The sequence below is a fragment of the Conger conger genome, chromosome 2 (assembly GCF_963514075.1).
Source record: "Conger conger chromosome 2, fConCon1.1, whole genome shotgun sequence".
NCBI classification, from domain to species: Eukaryota; Metazoa; Chordata; class Actinopteri; order Anguilliformes; family Congridae; genus Conger; species Conger conger.
Window position 1 is genome coordinate 62,980,859 of NC_083761.1, and position 15,827 is coordinate 62,996,685.

The 15,827-nt window shown below is 39.4% G+C and overlaps 1 protein-coding gene and 1 non-coding gene across 2 annotated transcripts in view; one reads left to right on the top strand and one right to left on the bottom strand.

Moving 5' to 3' along the window:
- LOC133111401 (uncharacterized protein C16orf52 homolog B) overlaps nucleotides 1-10,346 on the top strand; it is a 30,702-nt gene extending 20,356 nt beyond the window's left edge. Inside the window, exon 3 of the mRNA XM_061221737.1 lies at nucleotides 5,618-10,346. Within this exon, the coding sequence (XP_061077721.1) occupies nucleotides 5,618-5,802 (185 nt within the window). The 3' untranslated portion in view covers nucleotides 5,803-10,346. The remainder of the gene's footprint in view (nucleotides 1-5,617) is intronic.
- A 5,398-nt stretch (nucleotides 10,347-15,744) lies between these two features.
- trnal-uag (transfer RNA leucine (anticodon UAG)) lies at nucleotides 15,745-15,826 on the bottom strand. Its single transcript has one exon. It is a non-coding gene; the product is annotated as a tRNA-Leu (tRNA).
- Between the last annotated feature and the right edge of the window lies 1 nt (nucleotide 15,827).

The window sequence follows — 15,827 nt, forward strand, 5'->3', positions numbered from 1 at the left end:
TAAAATGAGGACAGTTAAATAAAATTAGTCTGGTGTGGAGGGGTGTAACCATGTGAGGAATACAGACGGTATAGTGTTTGAACAATAATTTCGAAAAATAAAAGTGTAAGATTTTAATTATCCGTTGTATAATCAAATTAGTTTGTGTTATTCTGCATTGGAGATGAGAGATGCTGGCACCTAAACATTTTATTTGGTAGCATAATTCTTTTTGGAATAGCAGCCATTGGCTCTGGGTATTTTTATTTTGTCCAAGGTATTTAAATGTGATTGTTGAACAGTTAGTAATTACTGGGTCCTGAATGGTGATGACATTGTTGTAGTTACCTTGTTGAGTCATAATGGCTTTCTTTGCTCGCAGTTGTTCGTTGTTTTTTAATCATGTTTTTCTGGTTTTTTTTTTCTTTCAGGATGACTAAATGTCTTCGCTTTTTTGTGTAGGCAGCAGACTTTTATGTAGGCTTATAATGTTTTTTCGTACAACTTGTTCTGTAACACAGCAAAATGAAGTTCGGTAGGTGCCACTGTCATTGTTTTTCACAGATAACATTTTACTCACAAGGTCCAAAGAACAGACACGCAAGCTCTCTTGGCAGAAGCGTTCTTCGGATACACCTCTGGAAAAAAAACAAGTCGCTCCCGAAAAGCAGTGCTAAATATTCCTCTTGCGCTCCACACGCCCGCTCACAAGGCATGTCATTGATGGGTTATTTTGGAGGTGCTGGGTGTTTGCGGAAGGCTGTTTTGAGCTGTGTGTGAAAGGTGGGTGGAGCCGCCGGTACGGTCTCGCAGGTGGACGGTGGAGAGGGTCTGGCCTGCAGCCACTGCGGGTGAAAGAGGGCCTTTGTTAGCCGCAGGGCCCGACTATCCGCAGACTCCACGCTCCGGCCATCTAATCCGGGTTCCCCCGCCTGCCACTGAGACCCTGGGCCAGGGGTACCGCTGCGTTCTGGCCAGCTCGGAGTCGGCATAAGGCCTGTCAGCGTGGGACAGACAGTGGCATGAGCGCACGTCTCGGTAATGCGCTGGGTTAGCCAGACGGCCTTGGAAAGTCAATCCGATCAGCTGGCACCTTGGGCCTAAAATATTGGCCATCGCATGCACTTGTCCATATAAAAACAGATACGCCATTCCAAGTGCATGTGTTTTGGTGTCAAGGAGCGAATTGTTGCCCTAGATTTGAAAGAAAGACTTCCTTTATTGCTGCCACAAATCAGCTGTGTGGCCATGCTCTCTTGGCAGTTTTCCACCCTTGCATTTGGAATATTGGCCTTTTTAAATAGTTTACAATTGATCTTTATTCTGGAAAAATGCTCTGTTGAATAGACTTTTTGGTCTTTTGGAATTATCCTCTTCTATTTTTGGGCAGTTTTGATGAAGAAAAAGAAAAACACAATAAAATGTTAATATAGTCGGCTGTAATCAAGAAATGAAGATGATATACACTGATACAAGACTTCAGTAGCATGAAAGAAGAGGGTTAAACAATGTACAGGTGTGTTATTTGTATTCAAATCCAAATCAAACAGTGAAACATTCAAGGAAAGGGTAAGAAAAGTGAAAGAGTCCATTATTTATTGTGCTACTATGTTTTATTCAACTTTATTTGTTTTTCAACTCATAAGATAAAGTATTCTCTGTAGATTTGGTGACTGCAGATGGCTGTGTTAGACTTATTTTAAATCCTTGTCGGTTCCCAGAAGGACAGGACTTTGCGGTGGAATCTTAGGAATTGTTTAATGGTTTTAATTTGCTTAACTGAAAACACAGACCTGTGGACCTTGTAGACATGGCTGTGGCTCTCTGAGCGTTCTGTTAATTATATTGCTCTTAAATTGGTCTCAACTCTCTCGTTTCCTCCCTCCTGGTTAGTCCCTCACAGGTTTGACTTGCGGATATTACCAAATACAGACCTGGGGGAAAAACAAGGATGTAGAATGGTGCTCTTGGGCTTATGTTACTCTACCACTTAAAAGCTGTGCCATCAACTCAAATGCAGATTATATAATATCAGGTGTCCTTAAGCAAATTATTATGAAATTATTATGGGATGAATCTCAGTTTTACAAAAAAGTATGTGATTGTTCTCCAGAGAATCCATCAGAAAGAATGAAAATGGCCGGTTTAAGCAGGACAGCGCGTGTAGATGGCAGTATCTGTCTCAGATCCGATCTTTCATGATAAATAACTCATTAAGCCTTCAAACTTAACTTCCAGCACTAACTTCCAAACTTAACTTCCTTAATGTTCCAGCATTTTCTGTACTGTGTGCGCTGTAGAAACATCCGAAGGGCTTTAACACAGATGTTAAGGGACATGCAGGGATTGTAATTAAATATCTGAATGTATTTGTGAATGTCAATGGGTTTGTCTGAACAGTAGATGTGCTGTAATGGTACAGCTGTTTGTTTAGCTTCTTCCCTGCACCGTTACTTTAAGTGTTTTGACTATCCTTTTCAGCAGTTACTGCTCTCATAGACCTATCTAATGTAAAGTAGGCCTACATCTCTGAAACAGCATTTGCTAAATGGGATGCACTGTTCTGCTGTAGCTGCTGCTTTTGAACTGCTTAGCCTGTGTCTCTTCATTAGCAAATGGTACTGTAGCTATAAGTTTACGACTCACGGTAAATCCAGCTCGCGGACAGGTGAGAGAATTATTATGCTTATTATACTCACTCGACTAGACTACAATGGCTCCAGCTTATAGGCTTAATTTGTGCTTTGGTTACGGAGGAAACTGGTTGTTTTTTTGCAATAGCTAGAGTATGTTAAATATGAAAATAAAAACGGTAAATGTATTCTCTATAATTTGAACACTAAGGGTTTGTTCTTCAGTTAGCTTTAGTTGGTAAAGGCACTCAACGTTGGTGCAGGCTGGGGCCTATAGACTCAGGTTCCAGTCTTGTGTTCCTGGGGTTACTGCTGCACCAGGCACAGCCACTAGCGAGAGGAGCCTCTCCTCCAGCACTGAGGACAGCAGGGCGTAAAGCAATCACACCATTACGGGACCCAATGCACTGCTCCTGCTGTGTGTGAGACACAATTTTCACTTCCAAATTGGGGAGAAAAATAACAATTGGTGGGAAAAATTGAACTTTTAAGATGCCGCATGCTTTAATGCAGCTACATAAATTGCGTTACGTGGGGGGGCTTTTTGGTCCACTACCTACCTGCATGACGTGATCTGATTTGTAACTTTTCGCTCAGTGGTGGATTATGAAATTACCTGTGGAAGGACACAGGATCTTAGATGACATCTCAGCCCAATGGCTATTTTTTCTCCCAAGATTTGTATTTTCTTAGAAACGGGGACATTTGATCATAGAGTGTAACACCATAGGATGCAATTACCTTGCTGATGAATGCTTCTGAATTGATTTGTACCACTCTATTTTAATCTTAGGAAAGCAGTTTCTGCAATTACAATGGATATCTGGTTTGCATGTCTATTTTTCCCCCAAGTGCCTCTTCACAACTAGATTCCTATTTTCACACATAAATAGTTAAGCGGTGTTGTCCCTGTTAATGTTGTGAAACTGCCCATTAAAATGGCAGCAAGTATTGCCACTTGCTTAAAAATAAACAGAAACAAATTTGTTCCTAATGAAAAGTATGCTGTGCTAGAACCCTTCGCACAAATCTATTCATATATATTTTGTTGTAGCTACCAGTTATGGAAATTAGCCGCGGTAGTCCCTCTCGATTAAGGTAGTGACCCAGGTAGTGATTTCAGTTACTGTACCTCGGAGCTTTCCTGCCAAGCTAAAATGTTAGTATAAGGATTGTGAAACCACTAGAACCACTAGGTTAAGGAAACAATTGTGAGCCCTTCTGTCTGGGAAATTTTGGTTCCCTGTCCTTTTTACAATTTATATAAATGACTTTGGCTTATGGTTTAATTTTCAGCTTCATCTAGGCCTACATGCTGATGACACTGTTGTAACCTCGATAAGCCAGGCTTTCAACAATGTGCCTTTACTGCCGCTCAGAACTGTTATACTGTTAGTCATCTTAAATGCTGAAAAAAGTCAGCTTTTTTTCTAGGGCTCAGGCTAAAAATATCCCAGACCTACATGTCCTTATCCTTGGTGGCACACAAATTGAAAGAGTCATCTAGAGTTAAGTGTCTAGAGATTTACTGTGATGACAAGCTATCATTCAACCCACTTATAGACGGTCTCACTAAGAAATTGAAATATTTTTTTCACAGAAGTAAGGATAGTATGAAAAGGATTGTTCAAGCCACTTTCCTGCCAGTACTAGACTGTGGCATAATCCACATGCGTCTCATCCACGGTTCTAAAGCCCTTGGATACAATATACCATCATGCTCTTCGGTTTATTACTGATGCCAATTTCCAAACTCATCACTGCACCCACTCCATTATGTGGGATGGTCCGCCCTGAACACTATTAACACTTGAGCATCTATAAAAAGCTGTCCCTCAGAAATGGCCCTCATATTTAAACCTAAGATTGAGCTGGAATAAAATCAGTCTTGGAGTGAACTCTGTCATGGCTTTGCCTGGGTCCTCATCCCTCTGCTAGCATGGGTAAACCTAAACCTGCTTTTAGTTTCTGTGCTCCTTGTTCCAGGAATAATTTTGAGTGCAAATTAGAACTTGAGTGCATGGTCTGTGGCTCAGATTCACTCTGTAATCTGAGAGTGGTTTTGTTCCTGATCCTTGGTGTTCCCTTGCAGTGTGTGAATATTCCTGCATGTTCATAATGTGTCCTTGTACATGTCTAGGTTTCCTTTCACAAGGTTTTTGTTTTTATTCTTCTGTTCTTATTACGCTCTGTGCTCAGGGCTCACTGGTAAATGGTAAATGGTTGCCATTTATATAGCGCCTTTATCCAAAGCACTGTACAAGTGATGCTTCTCATTTATTTATACACACACTCACACTCCAACAGGGGTTAGGTGTCTTGTTCAGGGACACTGACACACCCAGGGCAGGATCGAACCGGCAACTGTCCGACTGCCAGACGATTGCTTTTACCGCCTCACCCAATGTCACCTCGTTGTGACAAATAAAGGATTCATGAAAATGATGTTTACACTTGAGTCACATGTTTTTCAGGACCGACATAATCACAGGTAATTAGTGGTGGGATGGATATATTGTGGTTGGGTATAGGAGAGAATACTTGAGTTGTAGTAATCGAAGCATGTAATGTGGTGATGAGCTGGTTTAACCCACACATTGATGATTACTAATCACATTAGATTACTGTGTAGCACGTCACGTAATGCATTTGTTCACAGCCTTTTGGGATCTTCTTATTCTGATGTAGCTACTAAGAAATGTTTTCTCTTTTTTTTAAATGTATAAATAAAAATAAAATTAGTCATCAGCAATAACCTATTGAAGGGATATAAACACATTGGTTATGTTGTCCGTGGTTTATTCTCACTTCAGTCTTTTCATAGCGTGCGTTTCAAAGGCACATGAGTCTGGCTTAAGAGCGGGTGTTAAATAAGCTGCCCTATATGCATGGTTGTTTTCCTTGTGTTGTGGAAGTGGATTGTGAATCTGTATGCGTCAGAGCAGGCTCTGGTGGAGGAGGCAATGCCGAGCTTTAACCTCTGCGTTTCTCTTTCTCTCCTGCAGTGATCCTGTTCTGCATGGCCGCCCTCATTTTCCCAATAGGATTTTACATCAATGAAGTCGGAGGACAGCCGTATAAGTTACCCAACAACACAGTGGTGGGGTCTTCGTACGTACTCTTTGTGCTGTCCATCTTCTTCACCATAGTGGGACTGCTGTTTGCCGGGAAGGTCTGTTTGCCTGGCTGACGGTGCTTTTCGCCGGCCTCTATGGGCTTGGAAGAGAAACCACCGTCCATGCGAGTAGCAGGATGGGATAGTCAGAACCTAGGAAACAACTATTAAAAGCAAAACTCAAAGAAGAGGGTGTGGGGAGAAGCTCTCCCCTGTGCTTATTTAAACCCTCTCTTGACCTGCACTTTGGACAGAGGAGCCTGGACTGCAGTGGCAGGGAGCCTGAAAGGGAAAGCAGGCCCCTGTAACATGACTCCGCACATTTCAGAGGGACTGAACTTAACCAGCCTTCATCCACCTTTCCCCATGTCCTTTCCATTCTCATTATTACCGATATTGTGGAGCTTATTTGTCTCTTTCCATTTCACATGAGTATTTCCAGATCATTTGAACAGAAGTAGAGTTGATCCACTGAAGGTAGATCGCCCTTGACTGAATGCTCCCCGGTAGCCTTGGGGTTGCATCTGGTGACCCCCCCCCTCCCTCCCTCCCCCCAGCCTTAAAAGCCTGCTCTGATAGGGAGCTCCAGGGGGGAGGACAGTAGGCCAGTACAGGACATCGACCCCCTGAGAAAGGGACCGGGAGACTAATGCGGGGTGTCTCCTCCACAGCTCACTCCCAGCTCGCCACCCTCCGGGTGCAGAGGGACTGTCCAAAAAGGGCGGAGCGGCTCCATGACTTCTGCCACTCTGCCCGCTCCCTCCCGCCCAGGCGGTGTGGGTGCTGGGCCGTGCGGTCGAACGCATGAAGTCCTCCCTCCTCAGTGAAGGGAACAATACGTTTGGTGTGAAGGTTGGTAATGTAGAGCATTTGTACTGAAACGCAGAGCAGCGGGACTGCGGGGTGGGTGCGGGTGAGGCAGGCCTCACACACAGCGCTTATGTGATGGCTGGGGAATGCATAGGAACACTGGTCAAACAGGCTTCTGCTGATGAAACCAAATGGAAAGTGTGTGTTCTGTTAATGAGTGTGATTGACTTGGTGTATAAGTCTTATACAAATGTATTTACTTTTGAGTTTATTTAATCTGTTTATGTTAGTGCATCAAATTATCCCCCCCTCCCCCCTTTTTTTTGAAATTTTTATTCTGTAATGTACATAAACACACATGCCAGAACTTTCATTTGATTGTCTGAGCAAGCACTGTGATACCAATGAACTGTTCATGCCAATAGAAGCCATCGCATAGAATCTGTTAAGTGCATAAATAAATGGAAACTATGTTCACCTCTTTGTTTGTAAATAAAAGTATGTTGGTTTTGTTTGATTTTTAATGATAATTTCCTGAAAATCGCATCCATCCATTCTGTGCTTTTGCTGTGAAATATTAAAGCAAAAGCTCCAACGCCATAATATGATCTGTCTTGAGAGGAAAACGTTATGATGTTACTGCTGTCCAAGAAGAAGGTGGTTTAGTTTTCTCAGCCTAATTCCACAATGGGGAAAATGTGGAATCGGAGAAGCCAGTGGCACTTCCTTTAGCCCTGCTGTGACACATGCTCCAAAATGTCAGGATCTTTGTTGGATTTGTGAAGGGCAGAAATGGTCATTTTTGTGATGAGGTTGAGACATTTTCGCCATTTATTTCAGGGTGCACCCCTGTCACAATGGCCATTCTAGTGGTTTCACAATCCTGTGTGAGTATTCAGTGGTAGTACTTCACAAATGCAAACTGATAAGGGAGGGGTCGGGGAATCAAAAGTGCGTTCCAAAAGAAGGGCTTTTTGTGTATTGGCAGCTGAATGTGTACGTTTTGTGGGATCTCACTAATGAGCATAAGGCATGTTCAGAAGGGTCATCCCAGCGGAGAATCTGTGCCTCGCTTCTGGCAGACAATAATCCCTATCACCAAGTACAGAGCTGATGCAACAAAGTGTACTCATCACCTCGCAAGTCGCATTTATTTGTGTTTATATGAAGAGGTTGTTTTGCTATTGTTTATCTGAAGCATTTGCTGTGTTTAATAATGCATGACACCTTTCCTGTGTGGTGCTAACAGTTGGTTTAATACTATCTTGCAAATGTGTAATCACAGGGTTGGCTGTGTTCTCCCTTCATTCCACCCTTTATCAAATTACAGTTTTTCCATTTATTATTTTTTGGAGGTGTAACATGGAATGGAACTTTTGTTTATCCCTGAGGGATATTTCACCTTTTTTATGGAGTCATTTTCTGAAGAACAGGGAAACCAAGACACATTGCTGTCCTGTTTGCTGAAACGACATCCTTTGAGCAGTAAACAAACTGACATCAATTTAAACTCTTTATAAATCATTTGTTGTGCAGTTTTAAAAAGCACTACTGTAAAACCAATAGTTTTAAAAATCTGGTGCAGAATGACCATGAGAATTTAGAGAACATAACATGATACGCATGCAGTTAATTACTGTAAACCTGAAAAGGTTGCTTACAGATTGTAATTTTCATTTAACACTTATTTGTAGTTGTTGTTCATACGAACACCGAAAAGGAGTCTGTTGGCAAGATTAAGTATTTTAGTTCATTTTTTATATCTGTATACGACTGGATTAAGTGGTAATATATTAAAATAAAATATCAGCCTAATTAAAGCACAGTATCTAGTTTACAGTTGCTCTTTAACAATATGTACAATCTAGAACATGTCCCCAGCTATGCAAGCAAGATTCCAGTGGAAATAATTATTTCCACATCACCTAATATTGCCTGTCCTAACTGTGGCATAAATATAGATGCCTGTATCTATTTATGAAGTCGCTTTGGGTTAGTTCATGTTAGTGTTTACCCAATGGTATAGCAACAACGCCTCACTTAAAAACCTGCAAGCTCCTGTCTTATTTTCTGAAGACAATACTACAGTATATAGATCACATCTGAAATGCTTTTCTTCTTCATTATCAAATACTAGAAAAGTGAACTCAACATAAGTTTTCTGTTGGGGATCAGTGCATACTGTAGATGCAAATCATCCGAATATTTGAAGTGTCCTAATTAAGTTCATTAGCATATCACAAGACCAAATTATAGCCTCATTTTCATTGAGCAAATTTACAGATTGTCTGGGTAAATTGTATGGTCTGCCAAAGAAAGACAAACCACAATGCCCTGATTTTTTTCTACACCGCTTTGTACGTTATCATTGCTATCACTCCAAAAAATGTATTTGCGTTAATCACATTTCTGAGCATAAATTAAACTTAAAAACAAGCCAAGGTCATTCATAGAAGTCCTGTTTGTCCAGTTTACCATTATTTATTATATATTTTATGTTATTTATTATGCATCACAACAAAATTGTCCCAAGATATGGAATCTGAGACAAATTGAGAAAATGTGTGTATTTTAGCTTGTACATTGCAATTATTTGGTTTCATTTGAATATGTTGCATTGTGTCATTTGGGTATGTCACTGTACCACTGCTTTTCAATGTGCCATCACTTGGATGCTGATGACAGGAAACCGGAGGTGTTATTACATCTTTCCTTATCCTAATTAGCATTTGAACGTATGTTCTTCATGTTGCCTTTACCTGGTGGTGATTTATTTTTGCACTGACACTGCTTGCCTCCTTCATCACTGTCCAGGTGCCCTTGTTGCCCCATATGCTGTGTTGCATCTCTTTCATTTCTTGAAAATGTCACTGGAAAACAGTACTTTTTAAAGATCTCAGTTGATTAGAGTGGCCTGTCTTTAGATCAGGCTATTGGAAAGTTAACCATATTTAAAGATCGTAAATTAAACTAATTGAGAATACTAACTATACTTTTTGTAAATGTTGGAAACATTTTCTCCTGGTTCCTCATATTGGCAAAGGGATTGATTATGTGGACATATTGGGGCGCAAGCACCCTAGCTTATTTCGTTGTTATTTACTTCATGCAGGGCATTGTTTTTAAAGCACAATAAATACTGGTGTTGTGATGGTGATTTCCTGTAATTTGTTCCACATACATTCCCCTTAGTCTACCTGCTTCTAAGTTATGTGCAGTATTTACTGGTTTTCAGGATTTGGTCATTGACCTGTGGAGAGAAAGGCAGCCTTTGAGATGTAATTGCCTAGCCTTACATTGAATTGCTTATGAACATACTTTTCCAAAAGAAAATGTAAGATCATTCCTAAATAAAATAAATCGCTAAAGCTAATATTCTAAAATAAGTAAAGTATCACTGTAATGAGTTGCAGGGGTCTTGTATGTTAGTGTAAAAAGTCAGAAAGAGATAAAGGGACTAGAGATAAAAATTTACAGAATAAATGTTTTGTCAGTTTCTGCAGCCAGATCTTAGTTATCTAAATGCCGTAAGATTTTGTGAAAATGTAGTGAGACAATGTCTGATACATTTTTTGCTCTTATGAAAGTCGATGGTTGATGAAAATGCTGAATTAAATTAATTATTATTGGAAAAGTATAGACTTTTAATTAATCGTGTTTAAGAATATGATTGATATGGTTTCATGGCATGGTCTGTTAAACCAAACAAATTTCTAAACAAGTTATTAATACAACTGTAAAGCAAAAAAAAATCTCTTATATTTTGTTATTGAGCAACTTTACCAAAATAAAATCCTCTTAACAAAGCACTGAGAAGCGTCTTGTCTCATTGAATACTTGGTCCTTAAGGCACATGCGTTATTGTATTGTAATTGTATTGTGAATGGAATTACATTCGAGGTCTGAATAAGAGAGAGGAAACGCTCCAGTTTTTATGATCTTAAAAGAGATCTCGCCATATGGACATGCATACCTTGCAAATGATATTAACAGAAAATCATTAGGGCTTATAGGGCTTTTCTGAGCATAAAGAACCTTATTGATCTGCAGCCTGCAGTGTTCCTGTGCTGACTGGATGCTACTTGTTTGGCCATATATCAGCTTATTGGCGAGGGTCTGACAGACCATGAACTAAAATGAGAGCAGCATTGTGGCTCCCTGACTGTAGTGTCCAGCCGCAGCGTGATGCTAAGACCCAGGGGGGTTGCAGTGCTATTAGCTCTTTTAAAAGCACAGCTTTTAAAAGAACAAAGTATTTCCAAGAGATTAATGTCTCTCCTCTTAATTCAAGGGGGCATTGCCATACTTGACAATACTGTGCTAGCGAAATGCAGAGAGGTATAAATCAGAATCGTGGGTACTGGGATAATGGCATTGCCAGTTTATGAGGAGTTTGCCTTGTTTTAATTTAGAAAAACACAAATCTTTTTCATACAGTACCCACACTGTAGAATATAGGCGTCCTTCAGAGACACAGAGTGGTGGAACCCAGAGGGTCTCAGTATCGTTCGTCAAGTCTCTGCCGAGAGATGAGAGCACAGTGTTTGAAGTGAGTGTGAGGGACTACATTGCTCAGGGCCTGAGATGCAGGCAGCTGTTCTGAAGGTCACCTCCTACAGCCATTGTTGACTTGTTAATCAAGCACACATTCATGCATTTCCATCTCACATCTTTACACTGCGTTACCTCATACGGACTGGCTATTTTAAACCAGCCCGTTTTCAGCTTCATAATTCTTCCCTTTGTGTGCGTGTCCTTCCTTTTTCAATCGGCCTCCCTGTTTCCTTGGTGACAGCAGACACTGAGAGGGGAGGAGATACTACACTCTTTTTTCTGATCATTTGTCATTGAGGTTTGTTTCATGAAGGATGATCATTTTCAGAAAAAAAGAATATATCATCAAGAAGAATAATGTGCCGGGCAGGTAGTGAATGAGTCAGAGAAAAATGTTTTAACGAGTGTTAAAGTGTTAATCATGAATCATCGTACTATTCATTTTAATTGGCATATTTGCCTTTCATACTTTTCTCATGAATGAATTCAGCATTCAACCATGCCTAAGGCAGATTAATAGTATATGGTAATTAGTGTTTCCTGTACATGCTGAGACTATGCTATGTATTCTTCTGTTTCAAGGATCAGACAAAAAATTAGGGTGTTGGTTTGTTACATTTTGTGGAACGTTATCTATGGTTCCCAGTATCTGGGAGCCAGCTTCTGCATTTTATAATTTGTCAGTAAAATTACTGGAGATTAACATGAATCTATTAGCAACCATTTTTGGTGTTGTCTGCACTTTAGACTCATGTTCATTGTTTTATTTCAAATCTAATGTGCTGGAATACAGAGGCAAAACAACAAAAAAGGCATCACTGTCCCAATACTTTTGCCTACTGTCAACTGAAAGAATTGAAATTCACTTTTAAAATACATTTCTACTGTGAATACTCCTACTTTACTCCATATTCCCCTTTACAACAAAATACATACAGATGCCCATGGCTGTTCTCAGTATCAAATCAGTGATTCAGCAGAATGTGTGGGGGAGGGGGTTGAACAATGACATGGTTGTCTTGCAGGCCTTGTAAAACATATTTGTATTAAATGTTTTGCCTGAAACTGGTAGAAATGTCCCAAACAGGTCTGGTGACTGATGTATTGTGTAACTGACTAATAAAATGAACACATCATACAGTAATGACGTTGTTTTTGAAGAGGATGCAATGGCAGGGAAAGGTCATCTGCTGTTGTCAATTGGAAAAATTGTGGAATATTTTCAAAATGTGAACTGTATTGTAGCTCCTCTGTAGTCCTCAGCATGACTATGCTGGTGGACGACTGACATGGTCCCCTGCAGAGGCTAACAACACACGGGAGAAATACGAAAATAAACATGATGCTGAGAACAACTTTGGCCAAAGCATTATTTGGATATATATTTTTTTACATTTGCTTGATGGTGGATAACAGAAATCTGTAAACTTTACAAATACTTTGAAGGGATAGGAGGTCTGCATACTTCACTTCTTCAGAGTTTGATCTCTGTGTTCTTGTACAATGTCATGCGTTGTCCAAAATGGCGGCATTCTTTTTGCATAATGTAGACAGTCAATATGTGTGCTGTGCCTGTGTGATAAATTTGGATCATCTACAGGGCGGATGTGAGAAGTGATGGTCCAGGTAAAGGCAGACTGGCTGTAACACAGTGTCCTCAGCTCTATTCTATTTCTGTCCTAAAAACTCCCCCTCCCATCAAGGCGTGCATAAACTCAATGATGCTTTACTCTCCAGCCTCTGTAAATGACTGCTTTCATCACATTATTTGCAGGTTTCCGTCAATGATGTTTAGCGCTGTGATTTGTACATCTGTTCATTTTACTAGCTCTGTATTTTTTTGACGATTTCAGAAATATTTTATGTTTTGGTGGTTATAGAAGTTAGAGAAAGATATTGGAGTTGGTTGATGTGGATGTTTTGGATACATTTTATGAAACAGAGGGAATAGCATAGCCTAGTGCAGACTGCCGCTGAAAATGGATTGCGTTATTATCCATGATGCCATGTTCATACACAGACCTTATAAGTTTATACATTCTCTGCCTGTCTCTCTCTCTCTCTCTCTCTCTCTCACTCTCTCTCTCTCTCTCTCTCTCTCTCTAAATAACATGCATTAACACTTACAGTTTTGAAGAACATAAAAAAATTATATAATATTTATTCATCATGAAATAAAATAAATAAATAACTAATTATACAAAAATCTTTAAAATAGATTAACAAAATGGCAATTAAGTAAATAAATTAACATTAATTCAGATATCCTCAAATACATACATTACAAATAGAGAGTGTTCTCTTTATCTCCCTCATCTTGTGGCATGTGGCTACATATCTGGCTGCTTGTGGGGCTGTTGGACCTTCTCCAATTTTTCATGGTCTCTCATATTTTGGAAGTTGGGGATAATTATGTTTATATTTTTAAAGAATTCTTCCCTTTCTTGATTGTAATGTGTACAATATAAAAATCTTAAATAAATCTCTGTCTCAACCTCATTGCCTGTACACTGATTGCACAGTCTGTCTTCCCTGGCTAGCCAGGTTTGCCTGTGTCGGCCCTTTCAGGATCTCCCTCTGTTTTACATTTAACGGTGAACAGATATGGCCCAATAGCATTCCAGTTTGTTTTGTGTTTCAGTAGTTTTATCCCAATGGGCCAAATATGTGTTTTTGAGGCGTTTGATAATTTGGTTCAGTCTAATTGGAGGTGTTTTCTGTCTCTCCGTCTCCTCCACCCAGCCTGTGCATTGATGGCATGTGATGGGGAATGGGCACTGGAGAATCTCAGCTTCACCAATGGCTGCTGCCATCTGCAATGTGATCACTACTAATGGGTCCATTCCATTTCTATTCAGCCAGTTTAGAAATTGAAATGCAATTAACGTGTTTGAAATGCCAAAACACCATTATGATTTTCATGGTTAAAATTCTATTGTGCAAATACATAAATAGTATTCGTACTATATTCATACAGAGATGTATGCAAATGTTCAGGTAGTGCATATGAAGAGAACTTACATGCATATTAATCTGTTGATGAAAAAAAAAGACTTTTTAAAATTTTAACTCACAAAAAAAGGAAATAGGATTCATAGCACAGACTTGCACTTGATTTGGATAAACAATGCAACTCCACCAGCCCATCAATACACAATACTAAGTGCAACCAGACTACACTCAATGGACTACTGTCTCAGAACCAGACCTCCGAGTGACCATGAGGGCCATGGACAGAACAATATTACTAACCGTCTTACTTTTATGAACCATCAGGGGGCGATATAAAACCACAGATGATACTAGCTTCAAACTGTGATCTGTAACTATCTCAGACATGCTGGGGAAATACATTAAAAAATACTGAAAGTACTGTTTCAATTTAACAGGGTGGACTGTTTAATTTTCTCTCTCTTAAAATAATATCGTCAAAATATAGTTGAGGCAAAGTTACAAATACAAATCAACAAAAACAAAAACAAACAAACAAGTAAATGTACAAGATAAAAACACATAGATACATACACATAGTTAAATACATAAATGAAATGTACATCAGTAATTATTAACATAAAGTGATTATCCTATTATTATTTAACACAAGCAGAGAGGTGATCACTATGGATACTTAAGATGTACATATACAGTGGTGTGAAAAAGTGTTTGCCCCTTCCTGATTTCTTATTTTTTTGCATGTTTGTCACACTTAAATGTTTCAGATCATCAAACAAATTTAATTATTAGTCAAAGACAACACAAGTAAACACAAAATGCAGTTTTTAAATGAAGGTTTTTATTATTAAGGGAGAAATGGCCCTGTGTGAAGTCATTATTGACGAGAGAATAATAATTATGCTCTCTTGGTCTGCGGATTTGAGACAATTTAGCGCGGGTTGCCTGTAATTTTCAAGAGGTAATGAGCGAATTTCAATTCTTTATCCGCTGATTATTTATCCACTGTCTCAGTAAGTAAACTTTATTTATATCGCACTTTTCAAAGACAAGGGCCACAACGTGCTTCACAAAGTGCATATAAAAAACAACGAGTACACACACACACATATCCGTAAAACATGAACATGAAACGAACTATTTGTAACACGTCAACTGAAGGCCAGTCTAAACAAATGAGTCTTTAGACATCGCTAAAAGGTGTTCACAATATTCACAGATCAAATATATTTTACCATTTAATATCAATGGGACTTGGGAGGATTGTTCCATAACCAAGGAGTAAGTAATGGCAAAACCTACATTTCTTCAGTAAAGACATGCAAGCTGGTTAGCCATATTTTAATGTAATAAAAAGACAACAACATAAATGTACTCCACTCGATGTTTATATAGGCAGAAGACCCAGCAACTTCACGCTACCTATCAATATAATTAAATGAGCGTACTTATCAACCTAAGTAAATGAGCTATAATATAACAATATTACAATGAAGTGAAGTGTGTAAAGTGTAAACCCCCTAAGTAACCATATGGTTTAGACTTTACACACTCCGATATAATTCTATATGATTACTTCGAAACTGGTTGTGGCTTATGTATACAGTATACATCTGTTCAAACGGCACTTCCATCCAGACAAGTGGGATTTGTTAACGTCTCAACGCAACAAAATCTACAATTCCGATAAAAGGAACATATTGGCAGCGGTGGGATTCGAACCCACGCCATCGAAATGACTGGAGCCTAAATCCAGCGCCTTAGACCACTCGGCCACGCTACCA